Source organism: Acipenser ruthenus, chromosome 7, assembly GCF_902713425.1.
Source record: "Acipenser ruthenus chromosome 7, fAciRut3.2 maternal haplotype, whole genome shotgun sequence".
NCBI classification, from domain to species: Eukaryota; Metazoa; Chordata; class Actinopteri; order Acipenseriformes; family Acipenseridae; genus Acipenser; species Acipenser ruthenus.
The window spans coordinates 4,970,743-4,994,177 of NC_081195.1; the positions used below are offsets into that span (position 1 = coordinate 4,970,743).

General features: G+C 36.8%; 1 protein-coding gene across 4 annotated transcripts in view; it reads left to right on the plus strand.

Moving 5' to 3' along the window:
* The first annotated feature begins 760 nt into the window (after window positions 1–760).
* Window positions 761–23,435, plus strand: part of LOC117414934 (transcription elongation regulator 1-like protein) — a 60,319-nt gene continuing 37,644 nt past the window's right edge. Inside the window, exons 1-5 of one of the 4 annotated variants that reach the window (XM_059026176.1) lie at window positions 761–1,651; window positions 2,970–3,274; window positions 5,386–5,532; window positions 5,957–6,137; window positions 15,285–15,479. In XM_059026176.1, the coding sequence (XP_058882159.1) occupies window positions 3,005–3,274; window positions 5,386–5,532; window positions 5,957–6,137; window positions 15,285–15,479 (793 nt within the window). In that variant the 5' untranslated portion in view covers window positions 761–1,651; window positions 2,970–3,004. The remainder of the gene's footprint in view (window positions 1,652–2,969; window positions 3,275–5,385; window positions 5,533–5,956; window positions 6,138–15,284; window positions 15,480–23,435) is intronic. The other 3 variants (XM_059026177.1, XM_034024790.3, XM_059026178.1) reach the window with 3 other exon arrangements.

Sequence of the window (23,435 nt, forward strand, 5' to 3'; positions counted from 1 at the left end):
AAGAGAGAGAGAGAGAGAGAGAGAGAGAGAGAGAGAGAGAGAGAGAGAGAGAGAGAGAGAGAGAGATGTTCATATGTGGTTACAGAAGTTGGCAATGGGTTTGGAGGTGAAAGCTTCCAATTAATAAAACCAGACATTTGGCCAACAAAGTCGCAAAGGCCATGGTGTCAGATTAGCACCTTGGATATGAGGAGATCGCTCCAAAAGCAACAAGGGGTGCTGGGTCAATAGGCAATTGAACAATTTGAGAAAACGTCTCAAAGACAGAGCCCCAAAAAGGAACCAGGCATAGTTCAGTTCCAGTTCGGTTCCATTGCACACATCAGAAATGGGATTTCCAGATTTAGCCCTAACGTTCCCTCTGGTGGTGAAAATAAAATTTCACTTTCGTTCAATTGATATGTCAAATTTTACATTTTAATGGAAGGTCAGTTGCAGTGCCAGATAAAGGCATATGTCTTAATCTAGTAACGGGGCTTCTTAAAACGCATTGTATCTCGATTTTGTGCATGTTATCACAAAATACATGACTAGTCATGTTTAACGTGTATACTGCACAACGCGGTAGTCCATTGCAATGTACTTTCCAATGCACAAAGTGACACAGACATATAAACACACACACACACACACACACACACACACACACACACACACACACACACACACAAACAATAGCTGCTTAATTTCCGGGTATTTGCAGATTGTATTGTGCCTTTATTAGGACAGTTTTCGTTTGATCGATATTTTGCTATTCAACTTCAATAACTTCAATGTAAAATGCTGTTATATCTGTCCTGTTAAAAAAAGGCTATCAATGGATTGAATAATGTGTGCAGTTACTGCAAATCGTTCACTTATTGCATAGCACGAATAGAACCTTTAGTGCACAGGCTGAGCCTCCTGCGCATTCAGTTGCAGGGCACTGTGGAGTAAAGACGCAATACTTACTATAGCTTACTTCAAACAGACAGTATATCTCATGGCTCTATAATTTGAGTCTGGATCGTACCTAAAACATTATTATTATTATTATTATTATTATTATTATTATTATTATTATTATTATTATTATTATTATTAATTAGACTTTCAACTAATTCAAATACGTCTTCGATGAAATAGCGGTACACAAATCGCATAGCCTAGCTTCGTGTTCTTTCTTTGCTGATGCTGGATGTGAAGAGCGGTACAGTGTTCTTTCTTTGCTGATGCTGGATGTGAAGAGCGGTACAGTGTTCTTTCTTTGCTGATGCTGGATGTGAAGAGCGGTACAGTGTGAGAGGTGGCACACTTTTAAGGCAGAAGTGGGAAGTGAGAGATCGCCTGTTTATCATCACTGAATCGGGGACTGTGAGTGAACAGCTACTTTGGCTGATAGCTGTAACCTCATTTCCCCAACAACAGCAGCAGATTCTACCACGGACCTGATAAGGATGTATATTGGAAACGTGATTTTTTTTGTTTTACTACATTAGTAGCATCTGATTATTCTATCATTGCTGAGTGAGTGGGGGATCGAAATCACACTAAGCAGCAGATGGGTTTTGGATGTTGAGGCTTAAAATGTGCTAATTTCACGGGAGAAGTTGAGCGAAAATGGAGCATATGCAAGGATAGTTGCCTGGGCAATTGATGAAGCACATTTAAGGTAAGTTATATTCTTTTTTACGTTCTTTTTTTAAAATACAAAGTTGCATTTTGCATAATTTTTATTTTATTTTTATATATTTTTAATGTTTTATGATATTTAGTTATTTTCAGATTTAATATGGGCGGGTTACACTTGCATAGATATGCTAATATATATTTCAAACATTAAATACTTTGCTGAGATGTATGTATGTATGTATGTATGTATGTATGTATGTATGTATGTATGTATGTGTGTGTGTGTGTGTGTGTGTGTATGTATGTATGTATGTATGTATGTATGTATGTATGTATGTATGTATGTGTGTGTGTATGTATGTATGTATGTATGTGTGTATTTATTTTGGCAGAACGGTGGTGGAAATGACAGCATGTTTTATTTTAAAACATGTTTTTGCATGTTTTATTAAATTTGGAGCTAGACGTTTAACACTTCAAATATAATATATAAATAAGCCTGAAATCATTAGACAGAAATTATTTGCAAGGTTATTATCACTTTGATATAAACACTTATTTGGGCTACTGTACTGACAAAATCAAGTTCAAACTGTTCTTCCAAACAGTCATATTATGTTACCTGTAAATCCAGACTCGGAAAACATTGACTCTGCTACTTTGAGTTCACGCATGCCTATGTTGCACTTTTGTGAACAGACTTGGTCTGTATTTCCATGCTATTAAATAGGGTGGTAAAGTGGCAGTGGCTTTATCTGGGGACCAACCACTGTGGTATTGCTAGTTTACTAGAGTCTCTTCAGAATGTGTACAAAATAAGGGGTACGCGAATGTATAGCGAATGCTGAGTGCTTACAGAGTGGGAGATGCGTTTTGCTGCATACTGTATTTTGAGAAGAAATCGCATTGTATGAACTAAATACAACAATTATCTTTACATGCTCAAACATGTTGCATTTGGAATTCTAATTAGTTGTTATTATTAGTGATTATTGGTTATTTCTTCTTCTTTCAAAATATTATAAACACAATTTTAGCATTTTCTAAGTATGTATACTGAACATTGGACTATGTATATATATAGTAGCAATTGCAAGGCACCATTATTTTTTACATTTTGTGGGTTGTATAGTAGTAAATATAAAATGAATTGCTATAATATGTGATCCTGCAATACTTACAGCCAATCCAGAGTAAATGCTAATACTTACATGTATAGTTATTATCTGTGGAAGCACAGCATCTGTTATATTAACCTATAGGCATGTTTTGTGAGTTCCATGTAAACTGGTTCAGCTGTTGTCTGGTCTCTTCTGTGTGCAGATTTACATCTTTTTTTTTGGTAATGTTCCTCAAAGGCAACCCACTGAGTCCATTGGGTGTAGGATGTAGAATGATTCCTATTCTGAGATTAAAAGGACAGCCGCAGCTGTGGCAGATGAACGGAGAACCCCCTCCCTGGATTTGGAGGATCCCAGCTGCATCTAGGCTGTACAGAATCGGTGGGGCGCCCACTCCTTTCTTAGTCTCTTCTCATCACCCCCCTCCTCTACTGCAAGCTGTTGCTGGTTGGCAACTTCCTTGTGATCCCTTTCTGCCTTTGATGCCAATGCCCTCTGCACCAGAAGCTGCTGTTCATCAGTTCCCTGTGCCTAATGTTCAGGTGCGCTAATGTATGGCATTGCTCGTCTATTGAAATGTTCCCTTTCTTTTGCATTCAATTAAGAAACACAGCTTTTTAAACAGTGAGTCATACTCTACCTTATCATTCCACTTACAATAATTTACAAGACTCATATGCAGCTCTTTCCTGTTTGCTTTCAAAACTTTGTATGCTTCCTTGCTCATTCGGGTGCAAGGCAAATAGCAATGCATACATAAGTAATTCTACACTGTTATTTTAACTATTGAGTAATGCAGTTTGTTACTTGCATAATACAGGTATAATACCGTGCTATATGCTGCAAATGACTTGTCATGCCACTGATTAACCACTAGAGGTGAACATATTCTCCCCGTGGCCTGTCACCAACTGCAGCAATATTTCAAGGGGAGGTTGGAGATCTTTAACATCACATTTAGAGGGAATTGGGGAAGATTAGACCTTGATGTTTTACTCAATTTCTCTGATGAATAATCAAAGTTATTTTAAGGGTTGACATGGCAGAGTGTGTTGTATACTTCAATGCTCACATATCTATAACATTACATAATGCAATAACATAATGAAATTCTGTTTTTACAATTCACATCAATCTGCTTCCTCAATTGCCATATATAATTAGGGCTTCTGATTTTCAGTTTTAAATGATAAAAAATGATAAAACACCCCCGATACAAAACAAGTGAAATCAACGTATTTTCACAGGTAATAGGGCCACGTTGTGCTTTAGCCTAGCAGTCAGATGATGATTATACTTTCATGCTATCCCATCATTATATTACAAAAAGTGCACTAAACACCAGTACATTTTTTATTTACATGAATTCTAGTATTACAACTGTGCCTGTTGTAAACCCATTAAAAATCAGCAACAACACAAAATCTAAGTCATCTATTTCATAGTGTAATGTGCACTTTATACATATTACTGTGCATGTGCAAAATTCTTATCCACCGCAAAACATTGCTTTAGTGATGGAATTACTGGGAGTAATGAAATGAAAAGGATTTAATATGCTATGGTTGTTTGAGGAAATCCTAGTAATCTGCTGTTTCACTATGGCAGTCCAGGCATATGGACTTAATCATAGGATTACGCGTATATCAGATAAAATAAATGAAGTTACAGTATGTTAGTATTCGGTATTATAGGATGTGTAGCCTCTATTATATCCCTTTAAATATCCCTATAACCTAAACAGTGAAGTACAGTTGAATAGATTATCACAGTTTTATTACTTTCTTTTTTTTAATCCCTTTGATTTGGATATCACAATGTCACTGGTAATGTACTCTGTTCGATAAGTAGTTTCCATTGCATTCCAGTTGTTTTGACAGTTGTGCATTACAGCAGTAACAAATACTAATAAAATAGCTGAGTTGCAGTCTGAGATGATGTAATTGTATCTAATTACATACAGGTAATTTTTTAAGAGATGTTGTGGCCCAAATGGTTTTCAATAAATATATTTTGTGTTTTAGAAGATCACTACCTTATAGGTCTAAGACTGGGGAAGAAAACAAAAGCGCAACCAAACATCTCAGAGCTGTAAAAAGAGCATATAACCTCTTACTCCTGCAAGTATTCAGATATGGCTCAAAGGTGCAGAGGAAGATATTTGTAGACAAACTGAACTGATAAACTGCTTCTTGATTAAGGGTATATTAAAACATGTCAGCATCATATTCTATCATTAGATAATATTACCTGTTGTGTACTTTCAATGACCTACAAAGTTCACGTATCACCACTGATCAACAATTAAGTACAGCATGTCAGTTGAGATCCTAGAAAGGTATCCCATATCATTTAAAACATAGTTGTTTTAAAACTAACTGCATGTGCAGTATTATGTCATGTGGTTAAAATTCAATATCAGCAATTACCACTGGCATAAAGATAACCATGAATATATATATATATATATATATATATATATATATATATATATATATATATATATATATATATATATATATATATATATGTTTTTTTGTTTGTTTGTTTGTTTGTTTTTTAGCATTTCAGTTTAATGGATGGTGTGTTAACATGCTGAAGTGATGTTTACTGTCTGTCAATAATTCATAAATATGTTTCCATGCATTTTTAGTGGGAACTGACTTCTCGACCACCAGTTGTGGGATTCCAACGTTCTGCAAACATGGATTTACTTCCCATATTCCCCCAAGTTTACACATCAGTCCTACCACCCTATTTTGGGAAGGGATGGATAGAGAAAAGGATACCAGAATACAAGGTAAACTAGAAAATGCATTGCTTATGCTTGAAATCATATTGTATGACATGGTCAATTAGCAATACACAAATACATATTTGGACACGCATGTATTCTATCAGTATGAACTTAAACTAAAACCATTGTGTTATTACATGTTAATAATGGACGATTATCGCATTAATGTGCAGTAAACAAATTATTTGTAGCAAAACGGATGTTCACGAACACATAATCATACTTTCGTTTGAGAGTGTTTGAAGATAGCTAGTGTTCAAGTATATTTTTAGTGAACATACAGTCAATATTACATTAATATTAAGGCTCATTTTGTTTATTGCTGTTAACAGATTTTATGGTTTAGGTTTACATAAATGATAACTTAACTTAGAATATTGAAGCGTAATGGACTATTACCACTGCTAATTCTTTGAATGTGTTTCAGGTGTACCTAAATAATTCACTTGCAATGGATACAACATGGATACATCCTGAAGAAGTAAGACTTTTCCAGAGGCATGAAAAACCACTTCTGATAACAAATCAAGTAGCAATGAGTAGATCTCGACCAGCCACTGCCTCAACGAATCTCCACACACTTTTGGTAACACCTCAGTCTCTATCAGGTTAGTATTCAATCTCATTGCATTTAACATGTCTACCAGCTTAGAGCTGGTGAAGTTCTCTCTTTATTGTGGAATGTAGTGACAATTAACATTACAAATGTTGATGCTGAAATCCTTTCTTTAAAATAACATGCATAAAATGTATGTTGACTGACGTACATAATTTATTCTGAAACTCAAATACATGGGTCCGTTCATCTATATTAACAAATGGAAATGCATAGCTGAACATTCCGTTCATGCTACTGCAAACATTCTATATTCATGATTTGCTGCAATTGACAAATCAATTACCAATAATAATATGGTGTATAAAATAACAGCTTTTATATCCTGCATCTGTTTTAAAAAAATAGCAGGTTGAAATGGTTTTGTTTTGGATCGTGTGGCTAATGCTTGGAGAGTATACTATGCAGTTTTATTCTGCTAACCTCCTTGTACAGAACTGTGCTGTCATCCATGACCCTTACTGATTTCCATGAACAAAGATGCATAAGATCCTCACAGAGTAATCCGATCCATTGATTTTTGTACTGTTGTTTAGACCCTTGTTGATTTGATATTAGGAGGTGTAAAACAGTGCAATCCTACTGAAAAAAAAACATCAATAGATAGCCCAGGCTTGAAGGTTTCCTGTCGAACATTGTTGTTTGTGTTGTTTTTTTTAGCAGAAAGTCTGCTTAGTCTCCCAATAGCATGTATTGTGTTTGCCAGAAGGGGTGCTAATGTCATAGTTAATAAATCATTGGCTCAGATGAGGAACAGCCTTTTCTTTACCTATTTGTATAAAGATGTACTCTTAAAAAAGGCAATCCACGTGCACCCCAGTTACCCTTTCACTCCCCAGCACTCAGCATTGTGCATTGCCAGCTGCTTCATGAAAATGACAAATCCTTTCAAATGAAGGCAGAACTGACTTTGAACCAGTAACCTTCAAATTGCTCTGTGGTGGGATTATACTGATCTGTTTCGTATCAATACTTTGCTCTGGTTTGAAGAAAAGTTTGAGCCAATAAAGTCATATTGCTAGTCACATGTATGTTTTATAAAATAAGCAATAGAATTAAGTTTATTGTTTTAAGGATTAAATTAATGGAAGATAGCAATGCTTTTTTGGAAAGATTAATCAAGTTGAAAATGCTGTATCCAGCACTGATTTAAATGATTGTAAAAACTGTACCTGTATGCAGTATATAGCTGCTATTAGTCAAAGTGGACTGGTTGGTCTAGCATAAGACCTTGTGGCAAGGTGCCCCCCCCCCCCCCCCCCCCCCCCGTGTGGCTTTTGTGTTATATGTTGTATGTGGCGTATTATTGTTGGTGAAGGTATTGGTACAGTGTGGGTTATGTAGCACAGGTGGTATAAAGTGTATATTTGTATTTAGGCATGGGGACTGCACAATCATTTCATGTGCAGATTAAAATGGGTATTAGTATGGAAGCACGGGGAGCACAATTAGTTCACGTGCAGATGTACCGAGATTCCAATTGAATGATTGATTAGCAATCGAGTCTCTGTACAGCTGCATAAAAGGGTTAGTGCTCCACGCACACAGGGTTATGTGTTCGAGAGTGGAGAGGAGAGAACTAATCATTTTTAAAAAGAAATAACAATTGCTAAGCATGCTGGCTTTTAAACCAGCACAATACTTGTTTGTTCGTCTACTGTTTGGGGGTTGGGGGGTAGTGCTGTCCATGGTCCTGAAAGTCTTGCTTCTACACTGTGTGTGTGTGTGTGTGTTTGGGGGGTGGGGGGTGGGGGGGGGGGGGGGGCTGTCCATGGTCCTGAAGGCCTTGCCTCTACAGACAGCACATTATTTGGAAGTGAGATGAATAGGAATGTTCCTATATTCATTCTAATAAAAAACAATGAAAGATTGGAATAGTGGTTAGATCTGCACAGAGTAAAGAGTAAAGAGCTGGACCACAAGCTGCTTTACAGCAGTGGCTATGAATATAATATGTGCACATTTTCATATATTCCTAATTACTTTTTTTTTGCCAGAATTTAAGTCTCCATTATAATTCATTACATTAAATGCTGAATGGGGTTTAAATCAGGTGGAAATACAGATCAGGTCAGCCCATTGATATTTCTGTGCTGCAAGAATGCTAGTTTTTCATAAGATGGGTGTAAGGTATTTCTTGTGCCTTTAACTGTGGCATGAAAATGTATAAAAACAATGACTTCAACTCTATTCAATTTGAAATAACATGTTAGAATTTCTCTACACTTCAGTCTTAAATCAAACATAAAGGACAATGCTGAATACATTGTGCATTGTTTACACTAATATCAGTTTAATGGGTGATTATACATACATTATATATATATATATATATATATATATATATATATATATATATATATATATAGTGAACGATTGCACCACTGACGGGTCCATGCCCCTTTAAAATTACGACCCAGCACAGAGAAATTGAGTTTTTAAGCGCGGTTGCGCTATTTTTAATTACACAAAATAAACAAACACCTAACTCCGATTTGGAGCGCTTACTAAACAGGTACTTTCCCTGACTAACTTGCAGGATGGCTAAACCGTTTACCTGGCACCACAGAACACACACGCTTACACAGCACTTACTTTTCTGACTGCTCGGAAGCAGAGCACCTCATCTGCCTCCTTCTACTCAGTAGCCTTGAGCAGACTGACTGCTCCTCTTAAATACCCTGCACCTGGTCCCAATTTAACAATAGCTACCAGGTGCAGGGGATAATTAATAATAAAACAATTAACAAATTAAATGAAACAATAAAACAATACAATCAAACAAACCAAAAAGGTGCATTTTCTCTTCAGGGAGGTTTTAACCCCCTCCCTGCTGTCTCACACAACCTGTTGCCTTACAATATACAGTGCCTTGCGAAAGTATTCGGCCCCCTTGAACTTTGCGACCTTTTGCCACATTTCAGGCTTCAAACATAAAGATATGAAACTGTAATTTTTTGTGAAGAATCAACAACAAGTGGGACACAATCATGAAGTGGAACGAAATTTATTGGATATTTCAAACTTTTTTAACAAATAAAAAACTGAAAAATTGGGCGTGCAAAATTATTCAGCCCCTTTACTTTCAGTGCAGCAAACTCTCTCCAGAAGTTCAGTGAGGATCTCTGAATGATCCAATGTTGACCTAAATGACTAATGATGATAAATAGAATCCACCTGTGTGTAATCAAGTCTCCGTATAAATGCACCTGCACTGTGATAGTCTCAGAGGTCCGTTTAAAGCGCAGAGAGCATCATGAAGAACAAGGAACACACCAGGCAGGTCCGAGATACTGTTGTGGAGAAGTTTAAAGCCGGATTTGGATACAAAAAGATTTCCCAAGCTTTAAACATCCCAAGGAGCACTGTGCAAGCGATAATATTGAAATGGAAGGAGTATCAGACCACTGCAAATCTACCAAGACCTGGCCATCCCTCTAAACTTTCAGCTCATACAAGGAGAAGACTGATCAGAGATGCAGCCAAGAGGCCCATGATCACTCTGGATGAACTGCAGAGATCTACAGCTGAGGTGGGAGACTCTGTCCATAGGACAACAATCAGTCGTATACTGCACAAATCTGGCCTTTATGGAAGAGTGGCAAGAAGAAAGCCATTTCTTAAAGATATCCATAAAAAGTGTTGTTTACAGTTTGCCACAAGCCACCTGGGAGACACACCAAACATGTGGAAGAAGGTGCTCTGGTCAGATGAAACCAAAATCGAACTTTTTGGCAACAATGCAAAACGTTATGTTTGGCGTAAAAGCAACACAGCTCATCACCCTGAACACACCATCCCCACTGTCAAACATGGTGGTGGCAGCATCATGGTTTGGGCCTGCTTTTCTTCAGCAGGGACAGGGAAGATGGTTAAAATTGATGGGAAGATGGATGGAGCCAAATACAGGACCATTCTGGAAGAAAACCTGATGGAGTCTGCAAAAGACCTGAGACTGGGACGGAGATTTGTCTTCCAACAAGACAATGATCCAAAACATAAAGCAAAATCTACAATGGAATGGTTCACAAATAAACATATCCAGGTGTTAGAATGGCCAAGTCAAAGTCCAGACCTGAATCCAATCGAGAATCTGTGGAAAGAACTGAAAACTGCTGTTCACAAATGCTCTCCATCCAACCTCACTGAGCTCGAGCTGTTTTGCAAGGAGGAATGGGCAAAAATTTCAGTCTCTCGATGTGCAAAACTGATAGAGACATACCCCAAGCGACTTACAGCTGTAATCGCAGCAAAAGGTGGCGCTACAAAGTATTAACTTAAGGGGGCTGAATAATTTTGCACGCCCAATTTTTCAGTTTTTTATTTGTTAAAAAAGTTTGAAATATCCAATAAATTTCGTTCCACTTCATGATTGTGTCCCACTTCTTGTTGATTCTTCACAAAAAATTACAGTTTCATATCTTTATGTTTGAAGCCAGAAATGTGGCAAAAGGTCGCAAAGTTCAAGGGGGCCGAATACTTTCGCAAGGCACTGTATATATATATATATATATATATATATATATATATATATATATATATATATATAGGTGGGGCACACTGCTGCTTTACCCTTGACCTAGATTGCTCCAGTAAAAACCCATTTGCCATTTCTAGGAGTCTATTTTAATGATCTAACAAGTGGCAGATCTCAACACAGCTGTCCATTAATACAGTATCTCTAAATACAATGGAAAGCGGTCTGTTATAGAGCAGGGTTTTCCAGTGGTGCTATTAACACCTAAAACTGCTTTGAATAAACCCTTAGTATCTTTTTTCAATAAAAAAATATTTCAAGAATGGATCTGAAAAAGCAAGATACTACGTTGAGGTCCTTAGGTATTCTGCTGCTTCTGTACAGTACACAGCATGCAGTTAAACACTGAAAAGTGATTCAATGGACTGTCTCAAAGGAATTATTTTATAACAATAAATCTAAGTTTAGAGCATGACTGTGGTAAGGAAATCATTAACTGCTTTCTTCCATCAGTGAATTAGCCAAGAAATTGTGTTTTTAATATATAGCACACAAATTCTCTAATACTGCAGCAGATATAACAGTAGGAGGCTGTGTGGTCTAGTGGTTAAAGAAAAGGGCTTGTAACCAAGAGGTCCCCGGTTCAAATCCCACCTCAGCCACTGACTTATTGTGTGACCCTGAGCAAGTCACTTAACCTCCTTGTGCTCCGTCTGTCGGGTGAGATGTAATTGTAAGTGACTCTGCAGTTGATGCATAGTTCACACACCCTAGTCTCTGTAAGTCGCCTTGGATAAAGGCGTCTGCTAAATAAACAAATAATAATAATAAATCAGACACATTACGATACCATCTTTAATACATTTAAACATATTTAGGTTTGTGTTCAAAGGTGAAGCAGGGTTTTCTTAACACAGTGTGGAAGATTATTGCTCCTATTTGTTTATCAGTCAACATAAGTATATTGGAGGGGTTCTCATATTATGCCCACTATGTACACATTTAAATTAAAAAGGGGCTACATTATAGGTGATGGTCACAAATGTAGCCAACTTACATTCCAAAACCAAAAGAAAATGAAAACTGATCTGCTACCATGTCCCCTAAGAGGTTGGTCCCTCCAAGCCAGGCATGAGGCCTAGCCCAGGGCAGTGTAGGGAAGCTCACACTGCTACTCCCATCATCACTTTTCTGTGGAATAACAGAGACGTATTCAGTCTACAGGGCTGCCACTCTTTAGACATTAATATACGTTTCCTTGGTTCAGCTATCTGACATTTTGAAATTTGATATTACTTTATCAGTCTCACAGATTGTTTCCCTGTGAGCCTTTATATTCCTGTGCAGTAATGTGGGCACTCATTACTGTCCCTGCTGGAGAGTTTGTAACTATCTGGCTCTGCCCTGGAAGACATTTAAGAGATCATTGGCCTGGGACTCATTGCCCAAAAATCTCAGCAGGAAAACAAAGTACTTCCAATGAACGAATAGCACTATGTTTAGTCTTACATTGGATGTAATCCTGTCCCATGCGTAATGCACACCAGTCAGGATCCGGGCAACTTTTCCTGGCAACTAATGAAGCAACATTTAGGTGACATTTTAAAGCAATTTTCAGAATCTGAATAGTTCAGTATCTAAACAATCTTGATTTGAGCAAATCTGTTTGCATATTTGCTTGAAAACATTAGAGAAGGGCCAAGTAGTGTGGAGTAGTGGTTAGGGCTCTGGACTCTTGACCAGAGGGTCGTGGGTTCAAACCAAGGTACTTTACCTAGATTGCTCCAGTAAAAACCCAACTGTATAAATGGGTAATTGTATGTAAAAATAATGTGTAAAAAATAATGTAATTGTATGTAAAAATAATGTGGTTTCTTGGAACAATTGTAAGTCGCCCTGGATAAGGGCATCTACTAAGAAATAAATAATAATAGTAAGTAAATAGAATGTCATATTACTTTCTCAGTATGCTGTTTCTTGCATTATTGATGGTGAGAATGTATTTGAATACATTCACATATCGTGTGTATTATAGTAGCCTGCTAATAATAAAGTGTCAGTTTGTAATTACTTTATTGCTCCTACTCCTTAATCATTTAATTTTACATTAAGCCAATATATATATATATATATATATATATATATATATATATATATATATATATATATATATATATACAGTACTGTGCAAAAGTTTTAGGCAGGTGTGAAAAAATGCTGTAAAGTAAGAATGCTTTCAAAAATAGACATGTTAATAGATTATATTTATCAATTAACTAAATGCAAAGTGAGTGAACAGAAGAAAAATCTACATCAAATCAATATTTGGTGTGACCACCCTTTGCCTTCAAAACAGCATCAATTCTTCTAGGTACACTTGCACACAGTTTTTGAAGGAACTCGGCAGGTAGGTTGGCCCAAACATCTTGGAGAACTAACCACAGTTCTTCTGTGGATTTAGGCAGCCTCAGTTGCTTCTCTCTCTTCATGTAATCCCAGACAGACTCGATGATGTTCAGATCAGGGCTCTGTGGGGGCCATACCATCACTTCCAGGACTCCTTGTTCTTCTTTACGCTGAAGATAGTTCTTAATGACTTTCGCTGTATGTTTGGGGATGTTGTCATGCTGCAGAATAAATTTGGGGCCAATCAGATGCCTCCCTGATGGTATTGCATGATGGATAAGTATCTGCTTGTACTTCTCAGCATTGAGGAGACCATTTATTCTGACCAAATCCCCAACTCCATTTGCAGAAATGCAGCCCCAAACTTGCAAAGAACCTCTACCATGCTTCACTGTTGCCTGCAGACACTCATTTGTGTACCGCTCTCCAGCCCTTCGGCGAACAAACTGCCTTCTGCTACAGCCAAATATTTCAAATTTTGACTCATCAGTCCAGAGCACCTGCTGCCATTTTTCTGCACCCCAGTTCCTGTGTTTTCGTGCACAGTTGAGTCGCTTGGCCTTGTTTCCACGTCGGAGGTATGGCTTTTTGGCCACAAGTCTTCCATGAAGGCCACTTCTGACCAGACTTCTCCGGACAGTAGATGGGCGTACCAGGGTCCCACTGTTTTCTGCCAGTTCTGAGCTGATGGCACTGCTGGACATCTTCCGATTGCGAAGGGAAGTAAGCATGATGTGTCTTTCATCTGCTGCAGTAAGTTTCCTTGGCCGACCACTGCGTCTACGGTCCTCAGCGTTGCCCGTTTCTTTGTGCTTCTTCAAAAGAGCTTGGACAGCACATGTGGAAACCCCTGTCTGCCTTGAAATTTCTGCCTGGGAGAGACCTTGCTGATGCAGTATAACTACCTTGTGTCTTGTTGCTGTGCTCAGTCTTGCCATGGTGTATGACTTTTGACAGTAAACTGTCTTCAGCAACCTCACCTTGTTAGCTGAGTTTGGCTGTTCCTCACCCAGTTTTATTCCTCCTACACAGCTGTTTTTGTTTCAGTTAATGATTGTGTTTCAACCTACATATTGAATTGATGATCGTTAGCACCTGTTTGATATAATTGTTTAATCATACACCTGACTATATGCCTACAAAATCCCTGACTTTGTGCAAGTGTACCTAGAAGAATTGATGCTGTTTTGAAGGCAAAGGGTGGTCACACCAAATATGGATTTGATTTAGATTTTTCTTCTATTCACTCACTTTGCATTAGTTAATTGATAAATATAATCTATTAACATGTCTATTTTTGAAAGCATTCTTACTTTACAGCATTTTTTCACACCTGCCTAAAACTTTTGCACAGTACTGTATATATATATATATATATATATATATATATATATATATATATATATAGAGAGAGAGAGAGAGAGAGAGAGAGAGAGAGAGAGAGAGAGAGAGAGAGAGAGAGAGAACATCAACTACTGTACATACACAATATAAATAAGAAGAAACAAGCACACTCATTTATAATGCTGCAGAACTGTTGCTTTGCAAGAATGTGCTAAGACAAGCAACTCTCCTGACAAAGAGTTTTATCTATAGGCTTTGTATTGCTCCAGGGCCTCCAGCCTGTGATATAAATGGGTATGATCTATTGAAGCTTGTATGTGGTGAGTGCATATGTGCAAGTTTATAAATTAAAAAAAAAAAAAAACACAAAGTCTGTAATGAGGGGGAGCAATGATTTGTATCTCTTGGCCCCGTGCAAAATATTGTAGCAATGAAATCACAAAACGTAAACATAAAAAGGTAATTACTGAAAATGTCTGATTTAAATGCTAGTCTTTAACAGTACTGACATCCTAGTCTTTAAAATCAGATGACCTTGTTTAGTACAAAGTGTGCTTTGCTTGATATACTGTTTAAGTGTAATAGAGTGATAGTTATTTTTTATATATAGTTATATATAATAATGTTATAATAATCAATTATAAATATATACATAAATATATATACAGTATATATATATATATATATATATATATATATATATATATATATATATATATATATATATATATATATATATATATATATACATGTTGTGTCATTGATGCAAAATGTCATTAACAATACTTGTATTATACTGTATTATACTGGCCTTGAATATTGGAATGAAATTTGCTACATGTGTGTGCAGCACAGTTTGTGAGGTGACAGAAATGTGTTTGGATGTTTGACTGAAAACTATCTCTTTTGCAGGGGGCTGTCCAGTTGCTATCAAACAGGTTGGAAGCAACAAGAGGTTTGCATTAGCAGCTGCTGCAGCAGCCACAGCGGCCATGGTGGCAGTCGAATCAGAAGCATCTCAGGGGCCATCTTCTGCCAGCACCCAGCCTTATCATGTACTAACACTGTCTCCAATCAAGATACCACTTCTGTCTACCCCTGTCTCAGGTAACATCTTGCACCTTCAAGTGCTAAATATCAATGATGATGAATAACTGTGGGGAAGTTCCACACTATTTCACATGAAGACTGACACAGATACTAAATTAACATAAAGAGGTGCTTACTGTGCATTTCGCTTATTGTGCACCTACAAACTTGATATAGGCTGCTGTCTTTTAACAAGAACTTTGTTAATTACCGTTAATTTCTGTAAGGCTATACAATTAATTAATACCAACTGAATCATTTTAAATGTCACATCCTGTTTTATGTGTACCACAGCCAGCTAATGAGATTTCCCAAGTCACTATGTATTTTCAATTAAGAATGACAGGTATGTTAAAATGTAGCTCATTGATGCCAGTGTCCTCGGCCTGCTCCAAAACTAGAACACCTCTAACAAATAACAGCAACATGTAATACCACAGCGCGCCTTGCTGAATCTGTAATCATACAGGATGTGCCTTTTTCACTCCCTTATGACCACAGGAAGCTTCTCCCTTTTTATTATTATTTACTTCTTAGCAGACATCCTTATCCAGGGCAACTTACAATTGTTACAAGGTATCACATTATTTTTACTTACAATTACCCATTTACACAGTTGGGTTTTTACTGGAGCAATCTAGGTAAAGTACCTTGCTCAAGGGTACAGCAGCAGTGTCCCCCAGTTGGGATTGAACCCACAACCCTCCGGTCAAAAGTCCAGAGCCCTAACCACTACTCCACACTGCTTCCCTTAAAATATAGCAAATGGAATTGTCACGTGACAGCAGAAAATAAAATTCTCTTAGCCTCAGTGTTTTGTTTAAACATGTTTCACACATAATTTTTTAAAAAAAACATGAGATGATGAGATATGCATTAAGTGCTAACTTATTTTAGAATATCTTGGTAATTTACATATACATTAAGAAACTACAAAAGGGGGGGTGGGGAGTGCCTTTTTCTAATATAATTCTTTGTACTCTGGCACACATTCAAGGCTGTTCTGCAAACATATTCTGCAGTAATTTATTGAGTAGACAGGTCAGAAAACAAGTCATTTGCATTAAGCATATTAATTTCAGAAATAACTTCAGAGATAAACAATCCTGCTAAGATTCGCTACTTTCACTTTCAATATCATGCCCACTTTGTTTGATTGGTAAAGATGATAATATCTTTCTAAATAAATGAATTGCACCTTCATCACTGATGTTCTTCTCATTCAAAATCACAAAGTACCTCAACTATTAGCCTTATCCTTGCTTGGACGAAAGCCTGCAGCTTTCTCATGCAGTTAAGGAGTGGGATCAGTTAATCTTATTTTGTCAATTAGTGGGTTGGAGAATCCAATATCCTTTGATGTTAAGGTATCATTTAGTTTGCTGAAACACCAAGAGATTTTGCCATGAGGCTGTGCTATCAAGAGTGAAGACAGGGTTTTAATCTGCAGATTTTTTTTGTAATGTGAGAACTTTACTCAGCATGGCTTCTTCATCCTGGCTTTGTGTTTGTGTGTGTGTGTGTGTGTGTGTGTGTGTGTGTGTGTGTGTGTGTATATATATATACAACTGTGCTTAACTTGAACATCTAGCACCCAGTCATGTTTAATACCTTCAGTTTTTGGAATCCTTGGAATCATTTATGGATCAGAAATTCCCAGTGGGCACTTTGACTTCTGAATTTCATTCAAAGGCATTTCATCTGTTTTGTAAATAGACAGTAAGCACCTTGGGCCAGATGTGTTCTGTTGGCAAGATTGGGAAATAATTAGGTTATCTTGAATGGCAGTAGTTAATTATGTTGGCAGTTTGAGATATTGCACTGCCATGAAAGACAAAGCCATGCAATACATGAACTTTGTGGGAGGCAATTAGATTAATGAGCATCACATGTTTCCTTGTTTTGAGCTCAATGTAAACGTCTTATTGCATTTTATTACAGGTTTTAAAATGCTGGCCTCATTCAATTAAATGATTGTGCAGTTTAGATGAAGAAACACATTTAACACACATCTAATACACATATACTTGTTTATTTTACATTGTAAACTTACTCACAGTAGTTTGCAACTTCATAATAACTGCAGCCTCTTGTCAAAAAATTACAGTAAATATGTGCACTGACTACCTACACATTTCATAACCAGAGGGAAATGTGAAATATTCAATGAATTATTTGAAAAGATAATAGAATCATATAAAATGGGTATTTTAAATAATCTATCCTGATTGGTCAAAATAGGTCACATGGGGGTATTGATAATACAGCATATCACCATGGATCTGCACTTCTTTTCAAAAAGGGACAAATCACTAGTAGATATCCATACGCCACTAGAATTTTGAAAAAAAAAAGAAAAAAGCAGCCATATTGTAATTTATCGCAATAAACATAACTGACGAGATTTATGTAGATGTTGAACTTTTGGGAAAAGATACTGAATGAGTCTAAATTGGACACCAATGATTAATTAAAGTAGTGAAAAAAGCAAAAATAAGTATTCAGATCAATTAAAAAAGTAAGTATTCAGATCAATTCCTTCTCCCTGAACTACAGCATTTCCCTGTCCCATTCTGAAAAAAAATATCTTAAAGTTTCCACTTTTTACTAAAGATTGGGTCACTCTTAAAAGAGACTTTGGTGGTTAAATGGATGTTTTGTTGCCACCGGTCTGTCCATTCTTCTCCTCTGATGCAGAATATTTATTATTATTATTTGTTTATTTAGCAGACGCCTTTATCCAAGGCGACTTACACAGACTAGGGTGTGTGAACTATGCATCAGCTACAGAGTCACTTACAACTACGTCTCACCTGAAAGACGGAGCACAAGGAGGTCAATTGACTTGCTCAGGGTCACACAATGAGTCAGTGGCTGAGGTGGGATTTGAACCGGGGATCTTCTGGTTACAAGCTCTTTTCTTTAACCACTGGACCACACAGCCTCCTATTGTTGAGATGCATTTATAAATGCATCTCGACAATTCCTGCCGTGCATTCGCTCCATAAGAAAATGTCCAGGTACGATGGTATCATCTCCTCCTTCTGTGCCCAGCAATAATTTAAATGGTTTCTTAACACTGGCCCAGTAGTTCTCCATGTTGTCCAGTCGTAAGCTGCATCACATATTGATGCCATTGAGGTGCTTTCAAACTCAGAAGTATGAAGCACCTCGATGGCATCAATATAGCCTTCAATCATGTCTAACCTGTAAATACATCTGGTATACCAGACAGTAACCATTTACTTGCCCCACTGCCCCTAGTGGCTATAGTAATACATCAGCAAGAAATACCACATTTCTTACTAGGTGCAAGAGTCATGTTGTACAGGGACAGGTAGGGGTGTTCAATTTACACCTGGAGGCTAGACATGATTATGAAAGTGCTATTGCTGGTCACAAAGGATTTTTTAAAAGTCATCAGGATTTGTTGACTGAAACTGGAAATGATGAAAGTGATTCTAAACTAGTTAAGAGAACTATTCCATACCTACACCAAGTTGCTCTTCAATAATAATGCCGAATATATATATGTATATACACATGGATTGTATTTGTATTTTTGCACTTGAAAAATAAGATTTATCACTAAGTAACTGTATTTCAGTTATTACTAGAAGGAAATTCCCTTTATTATGTAGGTCTTGATTTTGTATTAAGTCTCTGTTTCTGTGTCATATCTTTGACCAGAAAAGCACATTGTTCTGAGTATCCAGCAAGATATGTGAGATGCATGAACACTGAATGCAAATGGTACAGTAAGTGCACATGTGAATGCGTAGTGTGCAATGGAGATGCATTAGTGATTAGTGAACAGGGCAAATGTCAGATATAAACTTAGACTTTTAATGACGTTCCCTGTTCACTAAACGGGAGCAGCACTGTTGTTTTGAAAAGGTCTGCTGACATCATGGAAAGGGCTTCTGTTTATGTTTGGAAAGCAGGGTGATAGTGAAGCTGATGATTTCTTCAATTACTGTTCATAATGTGCTTTCAATTATTTGTAAAGAATGCAACACATCTGTTTTTATGAGGCCCATTTACCCTAATTAGTTAGGGGACTTTTCACAGTCTGGTACTGGTAGTGTGGCATGCCAACCTTGTCACATATTTTAGACTGATTGGGCTCAGTGCACTGAGGCAATTAGTTTTAAAGGTCAAGCTGAATATTGACTCAGAGAAATTCTTTGGGGTAAGGTCATCTGTTATTCTACTTATACCATCACTAAACAAAGAGGCAGATACAAATGTGAAGTATCTATAATATCAGTAGAATGCAGTATATGGACTCCAACATGGGTGGTATTAGGACACCCAGAAATGAACCTGGATGATCATGGGTCCATCATTGTGTATTTCCACATATGTATATTATTAAAGTAATACAATATTTGATTTACTTTAAATTATTGATTTGTTTCATTGCAGTCATATAGGCGAACAATTCTGACTTGGGAAGATTACAGCTGATTTTTATTGGACTGAAATCTGAGGCATGCAGTTATTGCTACAGCATTTTATTAATATGTCAAGGTAAAAACAGTCCCATGAGACTGATAAAAAACAGCATATTTCTGAAGAGCTTAATATTAACATTTTCTATTATAGTTAATTTAATAGAACCCAAATATAACATTTTGTGTTTACATTGTACGGAACTGGTTATCATGCACAACTTCAACCCTCATAAGGTAACCTGGGGTCCATTCGGACCCCACGGTGCTTTAGTATCAGTTAGTATGTGGATCAGTGACTTGATTTTTGTTTCCTTTGAGGTAGTTGTCAGGCACCCGTCCTGTTACACTTTGCAAAGGGTAATTCTAGTCCAGGTAGCCTGGTTGAATTTCCCAAATTGTTTTAGATTTGGGGTTCGTATGGACCCCAGGCGTAGTGTATCAGCAAGCCCAACCTTCTTGCGTGAATATCTCAGACACCATAATAGCTAGCTCAAGGCTTGTTTGAAAGTACAGAATTAGAGCTTTCCAATGATGTATCTTATGTCCTGGGCACACGTTCCTAAGCGAAACTACAGCAAACCGAAACTTAGGCTTGAGTCATGTGACATGAGTCAGTCCCTAAGTTTCGTTTGTTGCCTATTACTCACTCGCTTCAACAGTGTTCCAGTTTCAATGTCATTTAAAAGCGCAGGCTTTGCGCTTTCCATTGATGTCAGGCATGCCTGTATACATACTTTCCACCACCCCCTCAATCAGTGCTCCAGTGCTGTGACGCGCAGCAAATTGGTAGGTGTGTTCAAGTGTCTGGAGCTCGAAAATGGAAAGAGCTAGGCACACAATGGATGAGGAGGTTTGGGGCTTTCTAATGATATCTCACGTGCCTGTGACATGTTCCTAAAATAAACTGCAACGTCCAGAATACAGTGGTGCCTTTGCTTGCTAGGAGACAGCTGTGCGCATTGGGCGTCTTATCCATTTTGCATAGCATAAACAACACATTATACCAAACGATGGCTAGAAGTAAAAGAAAAGCAAAATAAAGTGTTCATATACACATTTTCATTCATTCATTTAGTCCAGTTCTTAGTTATGTGTTGTTTTATTGCTGGGGTCCGATTGGACCCCAGGTTACCAAGACAGTCTGTTTTCCGACGTGCCCTTATGAGGATTCTGTGCTAATAAAACTATAAAAGCAAAATCAATTCACAAACCTTTCTGCAAATGCCTGCCATATGCCTAATCACTTTGTTCTCAATACATTCTCCAGGGACTTGCTTCACAACAGATTCGACGTATTGTACATGACTTATGTGCACCTTACTACTATCACTAAATACATTAGCTTTTATTGTTGGTTACATTACTGTGTAATGTACGTGTTCTCACTGTAAGTGCCTTCATGAACAAAACTGCTACATCACTTGCTTGCATTTCAACAACAACAGGAAACTAACGCTAGTGAGCTCAGTCACCTCGCTATGATTAGCTTGATAAAAAAATAACAATAGGCTGAACTGATTAATGTATACAAACGATTGCTAAAAATATAATCATCTTAGGAGGCAATGAATAATGATACTGTAGTTAAATACGTAAATAAGTCAGTTACGGTAATATGTAATGGCCATAAACAAAACTCAACTATTCACACTTGCTAGGGACAATTCCTGTCTACCCTTAACTACCCCTTGTGTATTTATATATACCTTATATTATTATTATTATTATTATTATTATTATTATTATTATTATTATTATTATTTATTTATTTATTTATTTATTTATTTATTTATTTATTTCTTAGCAGACGACCGACCCAGAGCGACTTACAGTGTATACAAAAAATACATATCAAGAATTACAGTACAATTAAGAGTAATATACAAAATACAATGACTTCAGTCCTAATATATAGACAATATGTAATTAAGCAGGAACATAGTAGTCTATTTTAAATTAAATTAGAAATAAATATTGACATGTTACAAGTATTTCAATCTATGATAAACTTAAAGATCATCAATCGACTTAATGACATCCATATGGAAACCTTTACATTCAGGAAAACTCAATGCTGACAAAACAGAGATGCTTTTGAGCTGATAACATTGACAATTTGACAAATGCTACGTAATCATGATATTGAAATCGAAACCACCCTGATCTAAATGGAATCTTGATATAAAATTGAGTCATCCAGTAAATCTGTCACCAGTTTAATTAACCGTTCATTAATTAGGAGATCCTGTACCAGACAATTGAAGCTACTTTTTCATAGTTCATCGATTTGGTCACAACATGTTCTAGTTCAAAACATTCCCATTTCAGCCACTGTTTTAAAAATGTATTTTTTTATTTTGTGTTTTAACATTTAAAATTATATTTAAAATGTTGATACTATTATAGCAAGTTTTGAAAAGCTCCATTCACTCTAAGGGCTAGATTATCAAAGCTATTTATTCCAAATCATCAGAAGCTGGGACTCAATGTTAAAACTTTTGTTTAAGGCCATGTTTTGTACAAGGTTGTGTAATAAGCACTTTCTATTTATCCTCTGCCTTTCAGAGATCATCCTTTACCTTGTTTCCCCTGTCTTGTGAAATACAGCATCCTGTCTGTTTAATAAGTGGAGACACTTGAGTTTCGAAATGTTTGCTAAAGACACATCTGTTCTCCTCTCACTGACAGCTTTCTGCAACGGCAGTTGATTGTTTGGTTTTGTAAGAGCAGTGTTGAATGCACAGATGAGTGCATGAGTCTCATTATTTTGCATTCTTCCACTCTTTTTCCAGCCGATACACACATTAGAAACAGTGCCTCACTGATGCTTACCAGTGTTCAGGTGTGTAATACACATAGTATAAAGCATATTTATACAAATAGTTACCATTCTCAACTCTACATCAAAGCTATTATTAAGGTAAGGCTGTATACAATAAAACACTGTGGATTTGCATCACAAAGCAACTGTTTTCATCAGTATAGAAAATGGTCATAACTGGTGAAAATACTGATGGAAAGCAATGTTATGTATTGCATAATTGTATGTATGCATAAATCCGTTTTTTTTTCTCACAAATTACCATAAGTTAAATGCCACTGGAGTTAAATGCTCATGATAACTATTACACTATAAAGGTTCATATATGGTCTGAAATCATAAAGTTATTGCACTGACGGACCTGCAAAGTAGTTGCTGCATGTATTATGTATATAGTATATTCTGTATCTGTTTGAGTTCAAGGAAGCCTGTCCCCATCAAGAGTCAAAGAGTAGTCTAGTGGAGGAACGTTTCAACAAAAAAAATCTGTCATGAGAAACATAATGGTTCCTTTTGCAATTGATTTGGCTCTTCTGGGCCCATTTTATTTATACCTGGATTTATAAGACATTCGTTTATTTCTGATTTGAATATAGCATTTACAGGTATAATGGTAATCTCTGTTGGATGAATTATATACACTGTAATCTGATACTATTCCAAATACTGTATTTTACAGTATGCTAACATGGATGC